Below are 18,394 nucleotides of genomic sequence, written 5' to 3'. Positions count from 1 at the left end.
TCTAAAAATGAATAAATTTGTTATTATTAGTCTTTTAGTCTATTATTAGTCTTCCACAGTCTGTCTTTTGTCCCTTCTCCCTCCCCTCACCCCCACAGGTCACAGAAAACGCTCAATTTTTGTTTAAAACAAAAGTGAATATTTGTTACTTTTAGCACCTCAGAATTTGAGTATTAGCACTAAACACGAAGTAGTGTAGCTTCATTAGTTTTGCAGGTCATATAAGGTCTTCAAATGTCCCTCAGGGGAACTTGTCTGTAAGCAACATGTTGATAGAGTTCACTCAGACCCAAAGAAGTAAATGTTGTGGTGCTGTTAAATGAAAATTCAGGGGGTCATCAAAGTCATTTATTATCTGGGAACCACAAAGCAATCAGTCCAATACCTGTAGTAGCTTTTCAGTTTGGAACAAAGTGGTGGACCAGCATGGAGCTCAAAAAACATCAGTTTAAATATTTGTTATTATGGACATTTTCTTTAAATCCTCTCAAGATTTGGTCGAATCTGTTATCAGTGCTCACAGTGTGATTACGTCCTTGTGGTATTGGGTGATGTGGATCTCATTTCACATGCTTCTCCTGCCCAGTGTGCAGCATCAGCGTACTTGTCTGAGGGAGAAAATTCAAAACTTAACATCAACAGAACTGCCGCTGTGACCTTCCTGCTTCAATTACACCGCCGCACTCAAGAAGGCTGGCAAATACAAAACCACAAAAGGATATCACCGTGTGAAGCACTGCTGAGATACACACAACCTGACAACCCTTTGGGCGTGCTGAGTCGGGTCTGAGCCACCAGAAAAGGTCACTGCAATGCTGGAGATGGTGTTTGGTAGATCATACAGACAGAAGTGCTGGATTATTTGTTGGCTCGATACACTCGGTTCAACTTTCTCATGGTGGTGACAAGAGAGCCGAAAGTCAGGACATCTACTTCACCTCTCCCTCTTGGGAACTCTGTCAGTTCAGTTCAATTCTCAGTCTTAAGTCTTGACTCACCTCTCATTTCTTTATATTTTGTCAGAAAAATGGGAAATAGGTGAAGTGGTTTATTGAAACATGCGTAAATATACATGGAAATACAGTATATAAGGCAAAAACAGAGTTTGTATGATTCTAACAAGCTTATATCAATCATTTGAATGACCACCTTTATTTTTCAACACAGCCTGAACTCTCTCAGGCAAGCTTTCTTATAATTTCTTTAAGTAGTCTTCAGGAATAGTTTTCCAGGCTTTTTGAAGGATATTCAAAGCTTTCTTTGGATGCTGGCTGCCTGTTATTCTGTTGTCTGTCACTAAGATCTCACGCTGCTTCAATAACGTTCAGGTTTGGGCCCTAGGGAGGCCAATTCATAACCGATAACATTTTATTGTTTGTTTTTCTATCCAGATATGCTTTTACTGGGAGTGTGTTTGTGATCACAGTCATGCAGAAAAATGAAGCTGTTGCCAATCTGACGCTTTCCAGACAGTATTGCATGATAGATCTTAATCTGATCTTACTTTTCTGCATCTATAATTTCATAAATTATAGATACATCATCTTTGAGAAGATCTCCAACACCACTGACTGAAATGCAAGCCCAAACCATGACAGAGCCTCCATATGAATGAATGATTTGACCCACAAATTTTAAAACTGGATCCATAAGACCTGTGGCCATTGATTGTTATTCCAGTTGTTGTGTAATTTTGCATACCTTAATTGTTTTTTGTTTTTTTTACATACAGTACATGGATCAGCTGAAGGGCCAGATGCTTCTCTCGGGTCCCGTGTCAGAGCTTTTTGGGGGATTATTCCTATTTTTTAAGGACATGACTTTCAGGTACTGGTCATCTGCTCATCAGCTCACCACTTCTTCTCTTGTTTTCCACTTGGCTAATTTCTTCAGATTTATTAACCATGCAGAGAAATAGCAAATTTTCAGCTAGTAGCTCTTTGGGATTCCACTTGTGGATGCAAAAATACTGTTTTACTGTTGCATTTTCTATATTCAACAAATAAGATATAACATGTTTTTGTGACAGGCTGCTAGTACCAAAGTGCCCAAAGATTAAATTCAGAATTGGTTCTTTGCTAAATTGTCTGCTTTGTGTAGACAGACTGGTCCAGCCTTTGAATTAGTTGTGTTTTTATGCTTGAATGATTCATAAGTCAGTGTTAAAAATAATAAGAAAGTCTGGCTCATTGTAAGAAAAAAATTTAAAGAAATCAGGGGCAGCTCCAAACTTCTGGACGTTAATGTCTGGCCATTTCACAACAACTGTCATCTCTATGTGCTTTATATAGTAATGCAAAGTCATGAAAAGACAGTAAAATCTAGTACAATCAAGTGATGGTCTGTGTGGAAGTACTTGGAGACAATGGGAAGGAAGAACTCCTGTCTACTGCAATTGATTGTGAGGGTGTGGGCACGAAAAAGAGCAGTTTTAGTGAAACTCTTAACAACAAATGGGATCAGACATAAACTACAGTAGTGGTTTGTGTTTTGCTTGGTGGGAGTAATAAAGAAGGAATGCTCAGTGCATTCCTCTCACAGCAGCTTGAGGCTGCAGCGACATAACCAAGGGATGGTTCAGGGTCACCAGATAAAGCCCTAACTACTTTTAACGAAATCATTTTGGAAAACTTTACTTGCTAATTAACTTTTTGAAACTGTGGGAAGCAGAAGTAAGCTGTCTGTATGAGAGCGAAGTTTTAGAATGATATTGTACTGATACTGAGGTATTTATGATATGATGAAGCCTCAATTCTGGATTTAAAAAGGAACCAGTGAAGAGTAAGGAAGAAATAAACCCCGGCACATCACTTCTTGTTTTTAAACTCTGTTGCTAATTCAGATTAAACCAGAAATGTATTACTGCACTTGAAAGTGCTGGGTGGGAGATTCTTTGCATTAGGCCAGAGAATTTGTCTCTATTTTAAAAAGTAAGTCTTAGTAAGTAATGACTAATATTTACCAAGCACATGAGAATGTTAACTGACCCAAATCTTCATCAAAATGGCAAATTATTCCTTTAACTCAACTACCTCCATCTACCCTTGCAACTTAACACATCTTATTGGGACAAATACAGTTAGGTTCAATTCAATTTCAATTCAATTTTATTTATACAGCGCCAAATCACAACAACAGTCACCTCAAGGCACTTTATATTGTAAGGCAAACCCTACAATAATACATACAGAGAAAACTCCAACAATCACATGACCCCCTATGAGCAAGCACTTTGGCGACAGTGGGAAGGAAAAACCCCCTTTCAACAGGAAGAAACCTCCAGCAGAAACAGGCTCAGGGAGGGGCGGGGCCATCTGCTGCGACCGGTTGGGGTGAGAGAAGGAAAACAGGATAAAGACATGCTGTGGAAGAGAGACAGAGATTAAGTATGATTCAATGCAGAGAGGTCTATTAACACATAGTGAGTGAGAAAGGTGACTGAAGAAGAAATACTCAATGCATCATGGGATGGTAAGTAATCCCCCAGCAGCCTACACCTATTGCAGCATAACTAAGGAGAGGATTCAGGATCACCTGATCCAGCCCAAAACCAGCGAAGTGCTTTAATGGGGTGATATGGTACTATAAGGTAATTAAAATAAGATGGGGCCTAATTACTCATGACCTTTTCAATTCTGGATTGAAATTGATTTTCAATTCTGGATTTAACATGGAGCCAACGAAGGGAAGCCAATATAAGAGAAATATGCTCTCTCTTTCTAGTCCCCGTCAGTACTATTGCTGCGGCATTATGGACTGAAGGCTTTTCAGGGAGTTTTTAGGACATCCTGATACTAATGAATTACAGTAGTGCAGCCTAGAAATAATAAATGCATTAACTAGTTTTTCAGCATCACTCTGAGACAGGATATTTCTAATTTTTAATGTGCAAATGGAAGAAACCAGTCCCACATATTTGTTTAATATGTGCATTGAAGGACATATCCTGGTCAAAAATGACTCCAAAGTTCCTCACAATGTTACTGGAGGCCAAGGTAGTGTCATCCAGAGTAAGAATCTGGTTAGATACCATTTTTCTAAGATTTCCAGGTCCGAGTACAATAACCTCAGTTTTATCTGAATTCAGAAGGAGAACATTAGAGGTCATCCAGGTCTTTATGTCTTTCGGACATTCCTGCAGTTTAACTAATTGGTGTGTGTTATCTGGCTTCATGGATAGATAAAGTTGGGTGTTATCTGTATAGCAGTGAAAATGTATGCTATGCTTTATGATGATACTGCCCAAGGGAACCATGTATAATGCAAATAGAATTGGTCCTAGCACTGAACCCTGTGGAACTCCATAATTAACCTCAGTCTATAAAGAGGACTCTCCATTTACATGAACAAATTGAAGTCTTTTAGATCGATATGATTCAAACCACTGCAGTGCAGTACCTGTAATACTTACAGTTTGCGCCAACTGCTCTAATAAAATGTTATGGTCAACAGTATCAAACGCTGCACAGAGGTCTAGCAGGACTAGGACAGAGATGAGTCCACTGTCAGAGGCCAGAAGAAGATCATTTGTAAGCTTCACTAAAGCTGTTTCTGTGCTGTGATGAGCTCTGAAACCTGACTGAAACTCAAATAAGTCAAATCAGCCCTTCTTCTACAGATGATCAGATGATCTGTTAGCTGTTAGACAACTACTCTTTCAAGAATTTTTGAGATGATTAGAAGGTTGGAGATTGGCGCGTAATTAACCCTTTCACGCATAGTGGAAGCAATTTCTGAACTAACTCAGAAAGTTTCATTGGAGAAAAAGACTCTAAATGAATATCAATGGTACTGAAAGTAGATAATGTTACATCTGTGACATTATTATGAGTAATTTTTTCTCTAATAATTAAAATTTTATTTGTCAAGAAATTCATGAAGTCATTACTAGTTATCATTGAAGGAATGGTTGCCTCAGTGGTGCTCTGACTTTTTGCCACCCTCACTATAGTGCTGAAGAGAAACCTAGGGTTGTTCTTATTTTCTTCAATCAATGATGAATATCTAGCTTTTTTATAAATCATTTTTTCCATTTTCAGAGGCTCAGAAGTACTTGGACATTTGCAAGATGTGGCCTTAGTTTGAACTCACAGGAGAGGAGAAGATGCAGAGACGTTGGATCTAAGCTGCTGTGCATGTTGCATTGCACACAGATCCCATATGGCGGAGCCATTACATACTGTGATGATAGAGGATCATGTCAGCTTTCCTGGCCGGGGCACATTAACTGGGCTGCTGGAGGATTTACAGTAAAGGCTCGTGTGGGTCAGTCTAGAGTTGTACACACTGCAAAAAGTATTTCTTTCATTAAACTGTCAGCTAAATAAAATATCTCTTAAATTTGTGCATCAGGTGTCTTAAATTGTCAGACCTGTCATGTTTCCTTACATTGCTATTTGTGGTTGGGAAAATATAAATAGGCAACTGCTAATACATTCACTGAGTTATGAAAAAGTAACAGATTTTAATTCAGTCTAAAATGTTCACCTTAATGTTTTCTTATGATTCCATTTTTTAAAATATATTTCTTGTTTATTATTGATTAATTTTCCTGATTTTTTTTTTTAAATTAATCAGTTAAATACGTTCATTATGCTTTTGGAACGCTGATAAGTTTTTTTCTTTATATTTTAGTCAGACCCAAAGGCAAATTATTTGGTTTTAAGATCAGTTTTGTTATTTGAAGCTTTGTTTATCCAAGCATTAATGGATTTTATGTTTATTATGATAAATATACAGAAAATGTATAACCTTCTGTCAAATAAGGTAACACAGAGTGTTACCTGGCCCAGTCATGCTGACTGTGGTGTCATCCATCCACAGGCCCATTCTGATTTTCTTTAAATGTTTTATCAAAAGTCACAGATTTCCTTGTTTTTTCATTAAAATGACTTAATTGTCACAAAGGCCGTGGTCTAGTTTTCTGCTCACCAACTCATTTATTAACCAATTTAAGATTTCTGCTCCACTTTTATCAGTCTAATATGAGAGTAAACAGATTGTGAAAATGGTCATTTTTTGCAGTGCATGCAGCTCCACTGCTGAGAGGGCCTGTCAGAGGCTGACAAATGGAGAGAGTGCTTTCTGCTGAGAGCAGTCCCTGCAGGTTTCCCAAGTGGGCACCAGCCCAGGGCCGGGAAATTACACATGTACATCACTGACCATCATAACGCTGTCATATGAAAAACTGCATAGCCTAAAACTAAGTTTAGACTGTCCTGTCTGACACACATGCAGGGTTTGAAGACCAGTAACTTGGTTTCTGAAAAGCTGAAGACTTTGGTCGATTCAGGTAAGATGAAGAAGAATAGCCGTACAGATGTACAGCAAAGTCAGTGTGCTGCTACCCCTAACCTCTGTTGTCACCTCCTGTCAAATAAATGGAATTGACTGCTGGGCATTTTCCTGCTCCTGTATCTAAGGGAGACACCATGGAAAATAATAAAATTAGCCTTTATTTTCCACACTTCAGCACATGATTTTCGTACAGGCTTTTTCTGAGTTAGTATTTCATACTTTAGTATTTTGCATATATCTTTAAGTTTAAAGTTCTAATTTAGTAAGGGTCAATAATTTGTCAATGCCATACTTCACAGTGACTGCAGCTACTGTGCCCTCTGCACACATCCTCATATACTGTAGCTGCAGTCCTCAAGGAAAGCGAGGCTTCAGCAGTTTAACAGACTGAACCCCTGCAGAGGACAGCTCTGTGGAAGAGTGAAAAATCAGGGCTTTTTCTGCTTCATCCAGAGATAACACCTGACCAGAGTTTCATGTGTGTGTGTGTGTGTTTTTTAACTTCAGTGCAAAATGAGTTGGTTTTGTAGTAAAAACAGACATAAGAAGCGTGGAATTTAAAGTCTCAAAAGCATAAATGTTCTTTTATGATCCAATAAGATCTGCTTTGACCCAAGAGTTTTGCGATGTGCTGCCAAAAGCGATCCTCTCTACGAATTACCTCTAACCTTTACACCTTAATCATTCACCGTCCTCTTTAGCCTTATGATGAATGTAATTATGCAGCTTCATCAAAGCAAGCAAATCAATAAACTAATCCGCAAGTCCATCGTGCCTTCTTCAGTGCCGGTCTTTTCCACTTGAGCAGAAACGGCGCCAAACGCCAGAGTTATTTTCCATGGCTGGAGAAAACAGATTTCTAAAGACGTCAGTCATGCATCATCGCTACGATCCCTCCATTATGTTTCATCAGTCTGCATGAGTGTTTGTTGGCCCGGGAACACTCACAGCAAAGCCCCCCCAACCCACCCCCTCCATCTGTGTTGCTGCTGACTCATTGTCACAACCCCTGAATCTGCTGCCTGCCTGCATTATTTACACACTCACCTTCCTCTGTTGGTGCCTCCTCAGCACCTGCAGCCTAAAACTAGAGGTGGGGCAGCTCCAAGCATCCCGGGGTGTTCATTTTAGCCACATGTCCACTTACCACCAGCCGACTCATCGATTAGTCGAATGAAAAAAACAAAGACGTCGTCGGCCATTTGAACAACTGAATAAGTCTTTCCTTCGATTGATCGGCCAATACACCGAGTGTGTTTTGTTTATTGCACCTTTATCAGGAGATCATAGACAAATAAGCTGAGAAAAAACAGTTTCAAGTGCTGCTTTTTCTCTGACTCTTCAGTGTGATTTGCTTCTGCTTCAGTTTTCATCATTATGATGCTGATTTCTGGATATTAAGGACTTAATATTTTCATATTATTATTTTATTTATTATTAAAGCATTCTCATACCTACTATTGCATTTGAATCCGGACAGTCTTCATAAAAAACTTGAAAATGATATTGTGATATTGATATGATCCTGTTGAACTTGAAATGTTATTGTACATGCTACAGAAGGACAGCGAGCTTGAAAGACTTTAAACTATGACAGTTATAAGTAATTTTAACACCTTAAGCTGCCAAATAAAAACGTTTACTTCTGATTCTAATTGAGACCTTCAGATCATGTATGTGTAGTTAATCTCCCATAGAAACAATATTCAGAGTTAAACAGCATATTGGAGGCATCAGATTCAGTGAACTGCAGAAATAGTGGAAACACTGTAAGAGTAATAACTCTGCTCCTCCCTGTGTCTGTCAGAAGTCCTGCAGGACAAAAAAAAAAAAAAAAAAAAGAGACCTCGCTGCAGCAGGTATCTACTGCTGCATTGGCCGGGGAGAGTGCAGAGCTGCAAACTAAAGGACAGTGATACGCACACATGCTCTGCTCCCGGCAGCACTGCTGCACTGAAAAGATGGTTAGATTTCTTTGAATGCAACAAGGATCATGCCCATTAGTACTCTGCCTATATCCAATCGCTGAAAACCCTTAGTGGTGAAAATGCGGTGTATCTGAAAAACTGTAGTCGGTGTCGTTCTGTGTCACCTTGTGTGCTCAGCTGAAGTTTGACTGCAGAGCTTCCTAGCTGACAAAAAGTGATCTGCCCCCCAGTGGAAGAATTTGGAATAATAGAGGAGCAACTTAAAAGCGAGCTTCCTGGGATTTGTATTTTATACAGAAAGGCAGTGATGAGAAGACAACAGCAGACAAACACCAGCTCAGAGTTTTTAGTTTTATTTAAGGTTCATTTTTCCAGACCTGCAGAGGACAGTTCACTTCCTTTAAGCGTCTCAAATTTGTCGTTTTGTTTATTTTTTCCTTGCAACATCATGTTAAAACCCATTGTATGACTCTGTGTTGGTTTCTCCTGGATGACTTTGTTCATTTTGTGAATACTGTTAAATAGAGAACAGCGGGGGATTGGGGGGGGGGGGGGGGGATGGGGATAAGAGAGACAGAGCAAGATAGAGAGAGAAGAGAGCGGTAGAGAGCGCGAACACAGATCAGAATTAAGACTTCAAAAAGAAAAAAAGGCGGTGGTCAGAGAGGTTGATTTTAAATCCTAAAGGCTCCTTAAATCACTACTACAGTACTTGGTATTGTCTTGCGGCACCTTCCTTTGTGACACATGATCAGATACAGTTGTCAAAGTCACGTACAATATTGCATATTTTCAGCAGTCCTGATGCTCTCCTTCCTATCGCTCAAGCTTCTCTCTCTCTCTCTCTCTCTCATCTGTCCATTTTAAGGCCTCGTTTAAGCCCTCGTGGGTCAAACAAAGGGACCTGTTAACCCCTTTATTACCCTCGTTAGTATTCGACATATCCTCATCCATCTAGTCATTGTCCTTACTAAGTGGTGGCTGTCCATGTTAGGGCTAGCTATTGTAGGTACCACACAGTGGCACTGTGAGTCTAACCCTAGTGCTCAGGATGTGTGCCACGATCTCCCAAAGCCCTGGCTCCCTGCGGTTAGGCGGTGCTCTATCCTCTGATACAGAGGTTCAGCAAAATTTTCCCTCCAGCAGGATGGGGCCAATGGGAGTTCCCCTCGACTAAAGAGAATGTGAGCCAAGTGGCCTCTCAAAGCAGGCCATTTGTGTCCTTACCTAACAGGGAGCCCATGCATAGCCTGTGCCCTCAACTCCCCTGTCTCATCTGCATCTTGGCCTTTACTAACCAATTCTCAGCTTCTTTTTTTTGTTTTGAGGTTTTGTTTTATTTATTCATTTTTAAACCCACTCAACAAAAAGCTAAGACCAACCCCTCTTCTCTCCAGCCCCCTTCAGACATGCGCTTCTTTTTGTTAATCTTACACATCAGCTAAACGTCTAGATGGTCACTTTTTCTGTATTTCAATCGCCATCTTGTTTGGCTGGACCTGGTGGCATTTACAAATCAATCTGAAGTTTGACTGCACGCAGGCATGTTGGCGGACAGGCACACACACGATGATGATTCACTAGGAGGCGGCTCTAAACAGCTATACATGTACACAATATTTTATCTAATCGACTCCTTTTCTCATTCACAATGTGATTACTACACTCCTCTTTGATGTGATTTGCCTATTTCCAAAGACAGATCTGTCACGATGCCTGTGTGTAAGAAGCAGGGTACAGTAGGAGATGCTGACAATAATTTTTGCCACCAAAGCAACAAGTCTTTTCCTTTTTTGTCTCCCTTAATAAATATAAAAGTGACTCAAGTGTGAATGACAACTCCCTTTGAAAGAGGTGATGTCATGAATCCCATGTCTGAAAAGGGCTTCCCTCTATCATCTCTCCTTATTCTTGACACAACTGTAAGAATTAACCGTTTCATAGACTCCTGTTAAACTGGGGAGGATGAGGGTCTTTGGGGCAAAGCTTCAAAGAGCAGATTCACAGCTTGGTTCATTCCTCGAAAACTAATCAAGACTTCAACTTTCAAAAACACAAATGCTGTTCATGCTTAATCATTAGTTACTTTTAAAATAAAAAGACCTCACATCAGCTAATTTGTTTATTTGCCAGTTTGTGGAGTTAACTCTCATGACACCACTGGGTGCTCAATCCTATATTGATTCTTGTGCTCTCCGTTAACAGTAAGCTACATAATGAATCCCATGTTACACCCAGAACTAGGTCTAAGGAGTGGTGATGGCAGCAGACAAAAAGGTACTGATAACTTCTGTGCCATGAACAAAAACAAAATAAAATGCCTTCAGAGTGGACAAAAAGGAAGGACGAAAAGAAAAAAGATGAAAGCATGTTTGTTACTTTGTTAATTTTTCATACTCTGCAGATTGGTGTGTATTGCATTGGGAGGGGGAGGGGGGAGGGTACAAGATGAGTGGGTATAAAGTGGTAGTGGGGCAATGGATGGGTGTCTGCTGTAGTCTGTGTTCAGTGGCGGTCCACAGCAGCACTCTGTAGCAGCTCTGTGGAGGGCTGTCCCGGGGGTCTGAAGGCGGTCTGGAAGCCTGGGGGAGGGGAGTGGAACTGACTGGCGGGGTTGGCTGTGGGAGGGGGAAGGTAGGGAGCCCAGCCGGCGGCGGCTCTGTGGTGAAGAGGGATGTGGGCATCGAGGAGGCTGCTGTGGAGGGGCTGGGGAGTGGGCATCGCTGAGCTGGCAGGGCCGTCCATCTCTGTGAGTGCCTGCAGGGATTTAAGCCAGTGTGGTGGGTTATCGTCCTGGAGGCAGTCTAAACTGTTGCCGGCTGAGGCTGGGATGCCTGCGGAGGGTTACGGAGAGGGAGGACAAGAGATGAGTGATGGCGAAAAAACCACAACACAAATCTGACATAAAGATTTTTGTGATCAGCTGCTTTGTTGAAACATTTACAGTGCTGTCATCATTTCTATTCGATATAACAATATATTGCTTATATGACACACCAAAATGGAAAAAGTTATGCAACTTAGTTTGAAAGGCATTTCTTAATCATGTAGTTAAGACACTAAATCAGTTTAAAAAACACTTCAAAATATTTTTTGTCTTTTCTGTTATCAGTCATAACAGCTGGCACACATTTACGCTTTATGCTAAAAAAATGAAATTCTTCATACTTTCTTCATTTTGTCATCCAAAGCTGTCTAAAAATTTCAGAACTCCAAGGTTAGTCTTGTGTGAGCTTGTCACTTGCGCTCCTCCCTCTGCTTAAAAATGTCATAAATGACCACATTGTGCCAGTTGTTTTTACCCACTTCTACGATAGTGAAAATGAGGAAGCATTTTGATGCCTGTAAAATATTTATGGTGCTTTTTCCTTGCTATTATTCTGCTAAATACGCTGATGGAATTTCCCAGGATATGTTTGACATTCAAATCAAACATCATACCAAACTACTCATCCTTACTACTAGATGGAAAATGACTGCCTACAATTATGATTTGGCGAAAGATAATAACAACTTGATTTCCATTACCACGAAAGACAAATCAAAACAAGAATCTAATAACTCATCCATGATTTGTATGCACCCAGTTTTAAACTTGCTTAAAGGTGTCAGCCTTTATCATGTTAAATATCAAGTAATTTCACTAATAGTGCCAATGATTTTCCTTTGGGGTATCTTTGATTAGATAAAGGCAATTTGAGGAGGACTAAGGATTCTTGACTCTTTTCTGATGTTTTTACAGACCAATCTTTAAGAATCTTTAGGACTAAACAATAATTTCAAACAAACAAAAGCCCAAACCAGTTATTTTGGATTTTTGCTTCATAAAAGATCTGAAATGTTGCTGTGAACTAACTGCCAACCTGTAATAATAGCGGGGTCCATCCAACTGCCTGTGCCGTCCCAGCTCAGGCTGTGCGACATGCCTGCTGGTCCAGCTGGCCCACCAATGTGGTTAACACTGTTGGAGGATGAGGAGGAGGAAGAGGACGAGGAATTTGGGAGGCCCCCAAAGTTGATATTGATGTTGGGCAGAAGAGCCCTGAGACCATCCTGCCACTCTTTCACATTTAAGCCGTCTATAGAGCTGCTGTTTTCTGCAAGAGAGAAGTAAACAGACATGTCAGCTCCTCAGGTGTTTTTGTGGTTAAGTACAAAACTGCATCTGCCAGCAGAAAAAAAAAAAAAAAAAAATCAATACAAGCTAATCAAAACAAGTATCATAATGCCATGTCGCAGCACACATGTGCTGTGAAATTAAATAGCTATAGTCTATTCTCTGTTTTAACATGCACTACTGCAATGTGACACAGAAAGGTGCCAAAGTGACCCACGGGTCTGGTACCTGAGATGGGGATCCCTCCCAGCCCTGTGTTGTGCTGAGGCGGCAGATTCAGGTCCAGGAAATTACTGTGTGAGGCAGCACTGGCTGAGTGGTTCAAGTGTGTGAGGTTATTCCGTGTGGGCACGCCCAACCAGGGGTGTCTGGCAGCTGGCTGCTGCTGACTGGCCTGGCTGTTGTGAGTGCTGGGGAAACTGAAGGAGCTGTAGATGGTTCTGTGGTGCTGTGGGACACGTGGGAGGCCACTGGGGAAGTGATGGGAAGCGCTGGGGTTAGGGTTGGAGGGTGGCAGGCTGGGTCCATGGTTGCTCCCCTGGATGAGGGGCCCTGGGGATGAAGGGCTCTGATCCTGTACTGACAACTCCTTCTCTATCAGGTCAGCCAAAGCCTTGCGAGTCACATCGAAAGGATCAAAGCCCAGGTCATCATCCTGCTGTTTGCTGGACGAGCCAAAGCCAAAGGCCGCCTGCCAGTCTGTGGAGGACGACACTGGTATTGTGTCTGAAGGGAGAGAAAACACAGAGGTTATAGGAGACACAAAACTTGGACTACCAGATAAACTTAGATGAGATTACACCTGCAATAGCTTTGAAATTTCCTTACATGCAAATTCAACTTTTTTCAATAATCTTATACGTTTGAGCTTGAATAGATATTAAATACATTAAAATGTAAGTGCAACTTGTGCCCTAGCATTTTGCTGCTTATTACATTACCTACATTAGTCATATGGGCTCATTGTTTAGAAAACAAATATTCAGAATACAGCAGATGGAGGTAATCAAAATGTTTGACAGCTAGATTAAACATGGTGTTATTCTACCTGATGTGAAGAGGCTCTGTGGTTCAGGGGTCATAGGCCAGTCGGAACTGCCGCGAGGGGAGCTGGGGAAGGGTGGCAAACCAGCAGGGAGGGGGTTTGGATGTCTGAAGTTACTGTTGTCTGAAAAGAGTGACTGGGACTCAGCCGCAGCACCCTCAAAGGGCGAACGGGCTGTGATGTCTGACATGCTGATGGGCACTACCAGGCTGGGCTTAGTTAAACCCGGGGGAGGGGAGGGCGAGTCACTTGTGGGTATCTTTATTAAAAAAGAAAAAGAAAAAAAAAAAAACAAGAAAGAAGAAAATGTTTGTGAAGTTGTCCTTATTACTGCTGGTTCATACTCAGATTTATATTTAAACAAAACAACCACAGAGGTTGGTTAATGCTGTATTACCTGTTGTAAAGTCTCGCCATTTACCATGCCGATAGACTCTGGAGGTTTGTCACTGGGACTGCAGGTAGAAAATTTACATAAAGACAGGGAAAAAAAAAGATCATTGCAAAATAAATACACAATTGTTTTATTCAATAACATGCAAGTCCTTTTCCTGAGGAAAAACCCATGTACCTGTTACTGTCACAGTTAGAGGAGAAGGGGGACAAGGCAGTACGCTGGCCTGGACCCAGCTCTGTTTCTAGCCCATCTGAAGTAATAGCTTCTTGGTCTAGATAGTCTAGCAGTGGAGGGGACTTGCGGTCTTCTGAAAGCCCGTTGGACAGCTTGTTATGCCCTGACAGTGTCGGCCACCCATCTTTACCATTGCTACTGTTGGTTCTGTTACAAAGCAGGACAGAAATTAACCACCCTGCACTGTGAGTAAATAATAAAAATACAACAAATAAAAATATTAATAAATACCAACCTCTGTGTGGAGTTGGATTTACTCTTTGACTTTTCTGTTCCACAAGCTGGAGGTTGTAGAAAGCTAGGGTTAATTTTATAGAGGTCTTGGAGGAGTTTTTGCTCATACTCTTGATGTTTTCCTGCCTGAAAAAACAGCATAACATGAGTCAAAAAGGTGCTTTAAACCACAACCGACTCTCATTGTGGGAAGAGGGGGAAAAAAAAGTGTACCTGCATCTCCTCTTTAGTAAAGCTAGCTGCTTCATCCCCCAACTCATGTAGGTACATACAATCAGGTTTGGGACACTGCATACTTTTGAGGAAGTAACTGCAGTATTTTGTTGTGCCTAAAGAAGCCTGCAAAAAGAAAGAAATAAAAGAAGAAGAAAATTTTACATAGAAATTCATACTAATTCTTTTCAAAGAATTCTTTATCTTCTCTGTGTAATCTACATTGTTTACAATGATGTTTGTGTTAAATAGCTAGAAGCAGAAAAGAAAATGGAGAATTAATCTAATTTTTGTGCACTTTAAAAGACTACTAAAATCACTAAAAATTAACAAAGATCTTTGTGTCAACTTCTCACCTTGAGTGTTCTGCCATCAACAACCACATTGTTCACACACTGTATTGCTCTTAGAGCATCTTCAGAGCGAATGTAAGTGACATAAGCGCTGGCACTAGGCCCCTAAAAAACAAAACAGGTAAACAAACATGCAACTGATGCGGTTGCATACTTTTATGAGCTCATTGTAGCTATGAAAGAGGATTTTCATTATTAAATTGCTGTTTTAACCTAATCCACCCTCCTCACCTGTGAACCTGCGTAAGATGTGCTATTGTTGATGACCACTTTATGGATTTTCCCAAACCTCCCAAAATACTCCGGCCGTTTTAGGACCTGTGGGTAAAATACAGCAACACGTGACAAGGTGTTGGGCATACTGAGCTCTTTCAAACTGAATATTCAATCAGGAGGAAGCTGCAGGTAAAAACGTTTAAATATACGTAAAGATCATTGTTTACCAACACCAACAAAGTACAGTACAACTTCACTGCATCTGTCAAGCCCAAATCTACAGTGACACAGCCACTTCCTTAGCTGCATCAAACTGAATACCATAAGTTTTAACGCTCCTGTCACAGGTAGCTGAAGTGTAATGTAAGCATTACACTCACCTCTGGGTCAGCGAGTCGCTGCGAGAGCCCCACCACAAACACCAGATTTCTCTGGACCACTCTGACACTGGCCAGATGCTTGCGGTTTTCTGTCACCTTTTGCTTTTTCTCATTCTGTTTCTGCTTCTTTTCATTCTTTATCCTTTGGATCTCCTCCTGTGACAGAGGCTTGTACACAGCAGGGTCCTCTGGATAAGGCTACACAAAAACAGAAAGAACTGCGTTACAAACAGAAATATCTCCCATTCAAAGGAAAAAAAATTACTAATTTAAGGCGTGGTTACACACAAGTTACACCTGTGTAATTGTAATTACATGATGTCTCCTCCAACAAGACTGCTGAGCCAACCACAGACAAATCATCCTCCTGATTAATGAGTTTAATGGCATCTACATCCATTTCACCTTTCTGCATGCGGGGCAGAGGCCGTTCTCATCTGTACGGATGCGGTGCCAACAGAAGCGGCAGATCTGGTAGCCACAGGTGCAGGGGAAGAAGTTGACGTCATCAATCTCCAGCGGCTCCATGCACAGAGGACACTCCATGGGGTCGTCCTTCATTTCAGGGCTGTGGGACATCCTATGGCGCAGCAAGGCTGAGTACTGAAGCGGATCACAGAGCACAGGGCTACCAAAACATAAATGAAGAGTATAAGAGCTCCACTCAGAACTGACTAAATATAACAAGCAATATATTTACAATTTAGAATGACTGAACTTGTTGTCAGTGCAGATGCTTAACAGCAGAAAGGTATAGCCCTTTCGATTGAACTTCCAAAGTGACAATATATCAGTGAACACGCCAAAATACTTTTAATTGCATTTTTAAATGCAGTTTTTTTTGAATGCCAAACCAGTTACTTAAGATTACCCAGCATTTTAAAACAAAGTCTTTTAATCAATTGACAGCACAAAGTAGAGAAGCACCACTATAATAGCTAAACATCAGTATCAGCCTTGTTGACTACCTGAAGATTTTAAAAACAATCTGGTCAAGATTTTTTACTTCTTTTGTGTAAAAAAAAAAAAGAAAAAAAAAAAGGGGGGGGGGTTAATAAATGAAAACAACAACACACCCACCCCTATTGGCATCAGCTATAGGCCAAACTGTTATTTCAAACATTGTATCAGCTCAGGATTTCAGTGCCTCCCTAGTAATACAGCTGAAAATCATTGTGCTACACACAGAGCTGTAATATTTAAGTGATACATCAAAGATTAAGAAAAAGGTGTCAACAATACTATTTCAAACGGTCCTAAATGAATATATCAGACCGTTTTCTTTAGTCCTCAATAACAGTTAAATATATCTGAGTGTGCTACATCGCGCAAAGAGAAACACTCATCGGTAACACCTCTACAGATGACCACGAAAAGGCTTGAATAATAACGGGTCATTCTGGCCTCCACAGATGGAAGATTTGTTGCATTCTGTTGAGGTCTTTTCATTGGGCGGCACTGGTTTTGCTAGCTAGGTCTAAAATAAGCCAAATGGGTGTACGTATCAACCCAAGCCTTTAAAAAAAACAGAACTAATGGTCGCAAAGTGATAATGCGGATGTTGTGGGATCTTTCTTGGGCTGACACGTCATGGTCGACGTTAAAGACAAAAACAATAAAATAGGTTTATTTACGAATGAATCGCCTGTTGTTGGCATTTAAACACCAGCCTGTTTTCTACGTGACAACACCGCTGCCAGCAGACGAGCCCATCGAGAGCTCGATAAAAACCTAAAAGACTATAGACATCCAATGCCGGGCAGCATTTTCGCAAATAAACCTACACGTAAACGGCTATCGCCGTTTTGCGTTTTCACTCGCAGACATCCCCACTAAAGACGTGAACAAATCGTGTTGGCCAAGCTGGTAACTTTAGCTGCTTAGTCTCCTGGATCGTACGTTATGACAGATGTTATTTGACTAACCACGGGCTAAGCTAACATTAGCCGCGAACTGGCAAAAGACGCCGGTCTGATTGAGACCAAGTATTCCGTGACAACCGCGATATTAATCACAAATATAATGCATGTGGATATGAGACGTTCCCCAATATTGACGTTCATAGTTTAAAAAAAACGTATGACATAACGTTATGGTGCCCCCCCATATAAAAAGTGACAGCTTGCTTAAGCTAACCCGTAGTTAGCAGGCTACATTATCAGAGTGTACGAGGGTTTGGAGTTGAGCTGACGACGAGGCCTTACATAAGCTAACACTGAACTGGGAACAAGTTGTTGGCACTATAAACAACTGTCATTGCTCAAACGACATTAAGATTAGCTGGGCAGAAATTCAGGAAGAGTGAGAAAACTTTACAGTCAGTCAGTAAAATCGCAACAGACATAATTGTCCTTAATTTACTGAGGCAGAATGGAACCTGGCTAGCTCAGCTAGCAGCTTGGCTAACGTTAGCGTTACTTACCCTGTCCGTATTTAGCTTAGGATTCCTCTCCAAGGGAGTCACACTAAATTGGGCGGGGACTGCGAGCCAATGTATCTGAAATGTCAAAATATCTATAGAGGGTCACGTAAGATACCAGTAGTTGTGTTGTTCTGTTGTAATTAAAAGGCTATAAAGATGTTTTGCCCCTTTCTTTTCTTGGTATTGTGGAGACAATTTACGCTCAAACCACCATCTTAGCTAGCATTATAGTTGGGAGGAGGGAGTGGGGTAAGTATTCAGTGCCACTGAGTCTGCGCAGATGGGCTGATGCTTTCAGGGAGATGTAGTTTTTACATTTTCCGATCGTTCCATTACGTTCAAGAGGGATGTAGTTCCTACTGCAAAGCTCTTATGAAGGAATTTAGTTCGCCATTATTTTCTAAATTCAAAATGCATATACTTTAAATCAGCCGTCATTACTATGTTAGTTATATTCAACTTTTTACATATCATTCCTTTGCACTACACTTAAATTTTGTGTTATTTTTCGCCATTATTTTTCTACACTACTTTTTCTTTAGTTCCTTATGCGTACTT

At 40.8% G+C, this 18,394-nt stretch overlaps 1 protein-coding gene across 1 annotated transcript; it reads right to left on the bottom strand.

The window, feature by feature from the left end:
• Window positions 1-8,562: 8,562 nt before the first annotated feature.
• On the bottom strand, window positions 8,563-18,090 carry cnot4a (CCR4-NOT transcription complex, subunit 4a). The gene is made up of 13 exons (XM_003443896.5): window positions 17,837-18,090; window positions 15,820-16,042; window positions 15,415-15,612; window positions 15,050-15,136; window positions 14,822-14,923; window positions 14,466-14,591; window positions 14,254-14,378; window positions 13,959-14,165; window positions 13,785-13,842; window positions 13,391-13,646; window positions 12,571-13,068; window positions 12,089-12,322; window positions 8,563-11,059 (listed from the first exon to the last, which is right to left on the bottom strand). The coding sequence occupies exons 2-13, from the start codon at window positions 15,991-15,993 to the stop codon at window positions 10,731-10,733; spliced, it is 2,394 nt and encodes a 797-aa protein (XP_003443944.1). The 5' UTR covers window positions 15,994-16,042; window positions 17,837-18,090; the 3' UTR covers window positions 8,563-10,730.
• Between the last annotated feature and the right edge of the window lie 304 nt (window positions 18,091-18,394).

Source organism: Oreochromis niloticus, linkage group LG7, assembly GCF_001858045.2.
Source record: "Oreochromis niloticus isolate F11D_XX linkage group LG7, O_niloticus_UMD_NMBU, whole genome shotgun sequence".
NCBI classification, from domain to species: domain Eukaryota; kingdom Metazoa; phylum Chordata; class Actinopteri; order Cichliformes; family Cichlidae; genus Oreochromis; species Oreochromis niloticus.
Note: the sequence above shows the minus strand (reverse complement) of the source record. Positions and strands in the feature narration are given on the sequence as shown.

Coding starts and splice junctions, on each gene's coding strand:
- cnot4a (XM_003443896.5), bottom strand. CDS start 15,993: ATGTCCCACAGCCCTGAAATGAAGGACGACCCCATGGAGTGTCCTCTG. Junction 14,924..15,049: donor CATCTTACGCAGGTTCACAG/GTGAGGAGGGTG, acceptor TTTGTTTTTTAG/GGGCCTAGTGCCAGCGCTTA. Junction 14,379..14,465: donor TTACTAAAGAGGAGATGCAG/GTACACTTTTTT, acceptor CTGTTTTTTCAG/GCAGGAAAACATCAAGAGTA.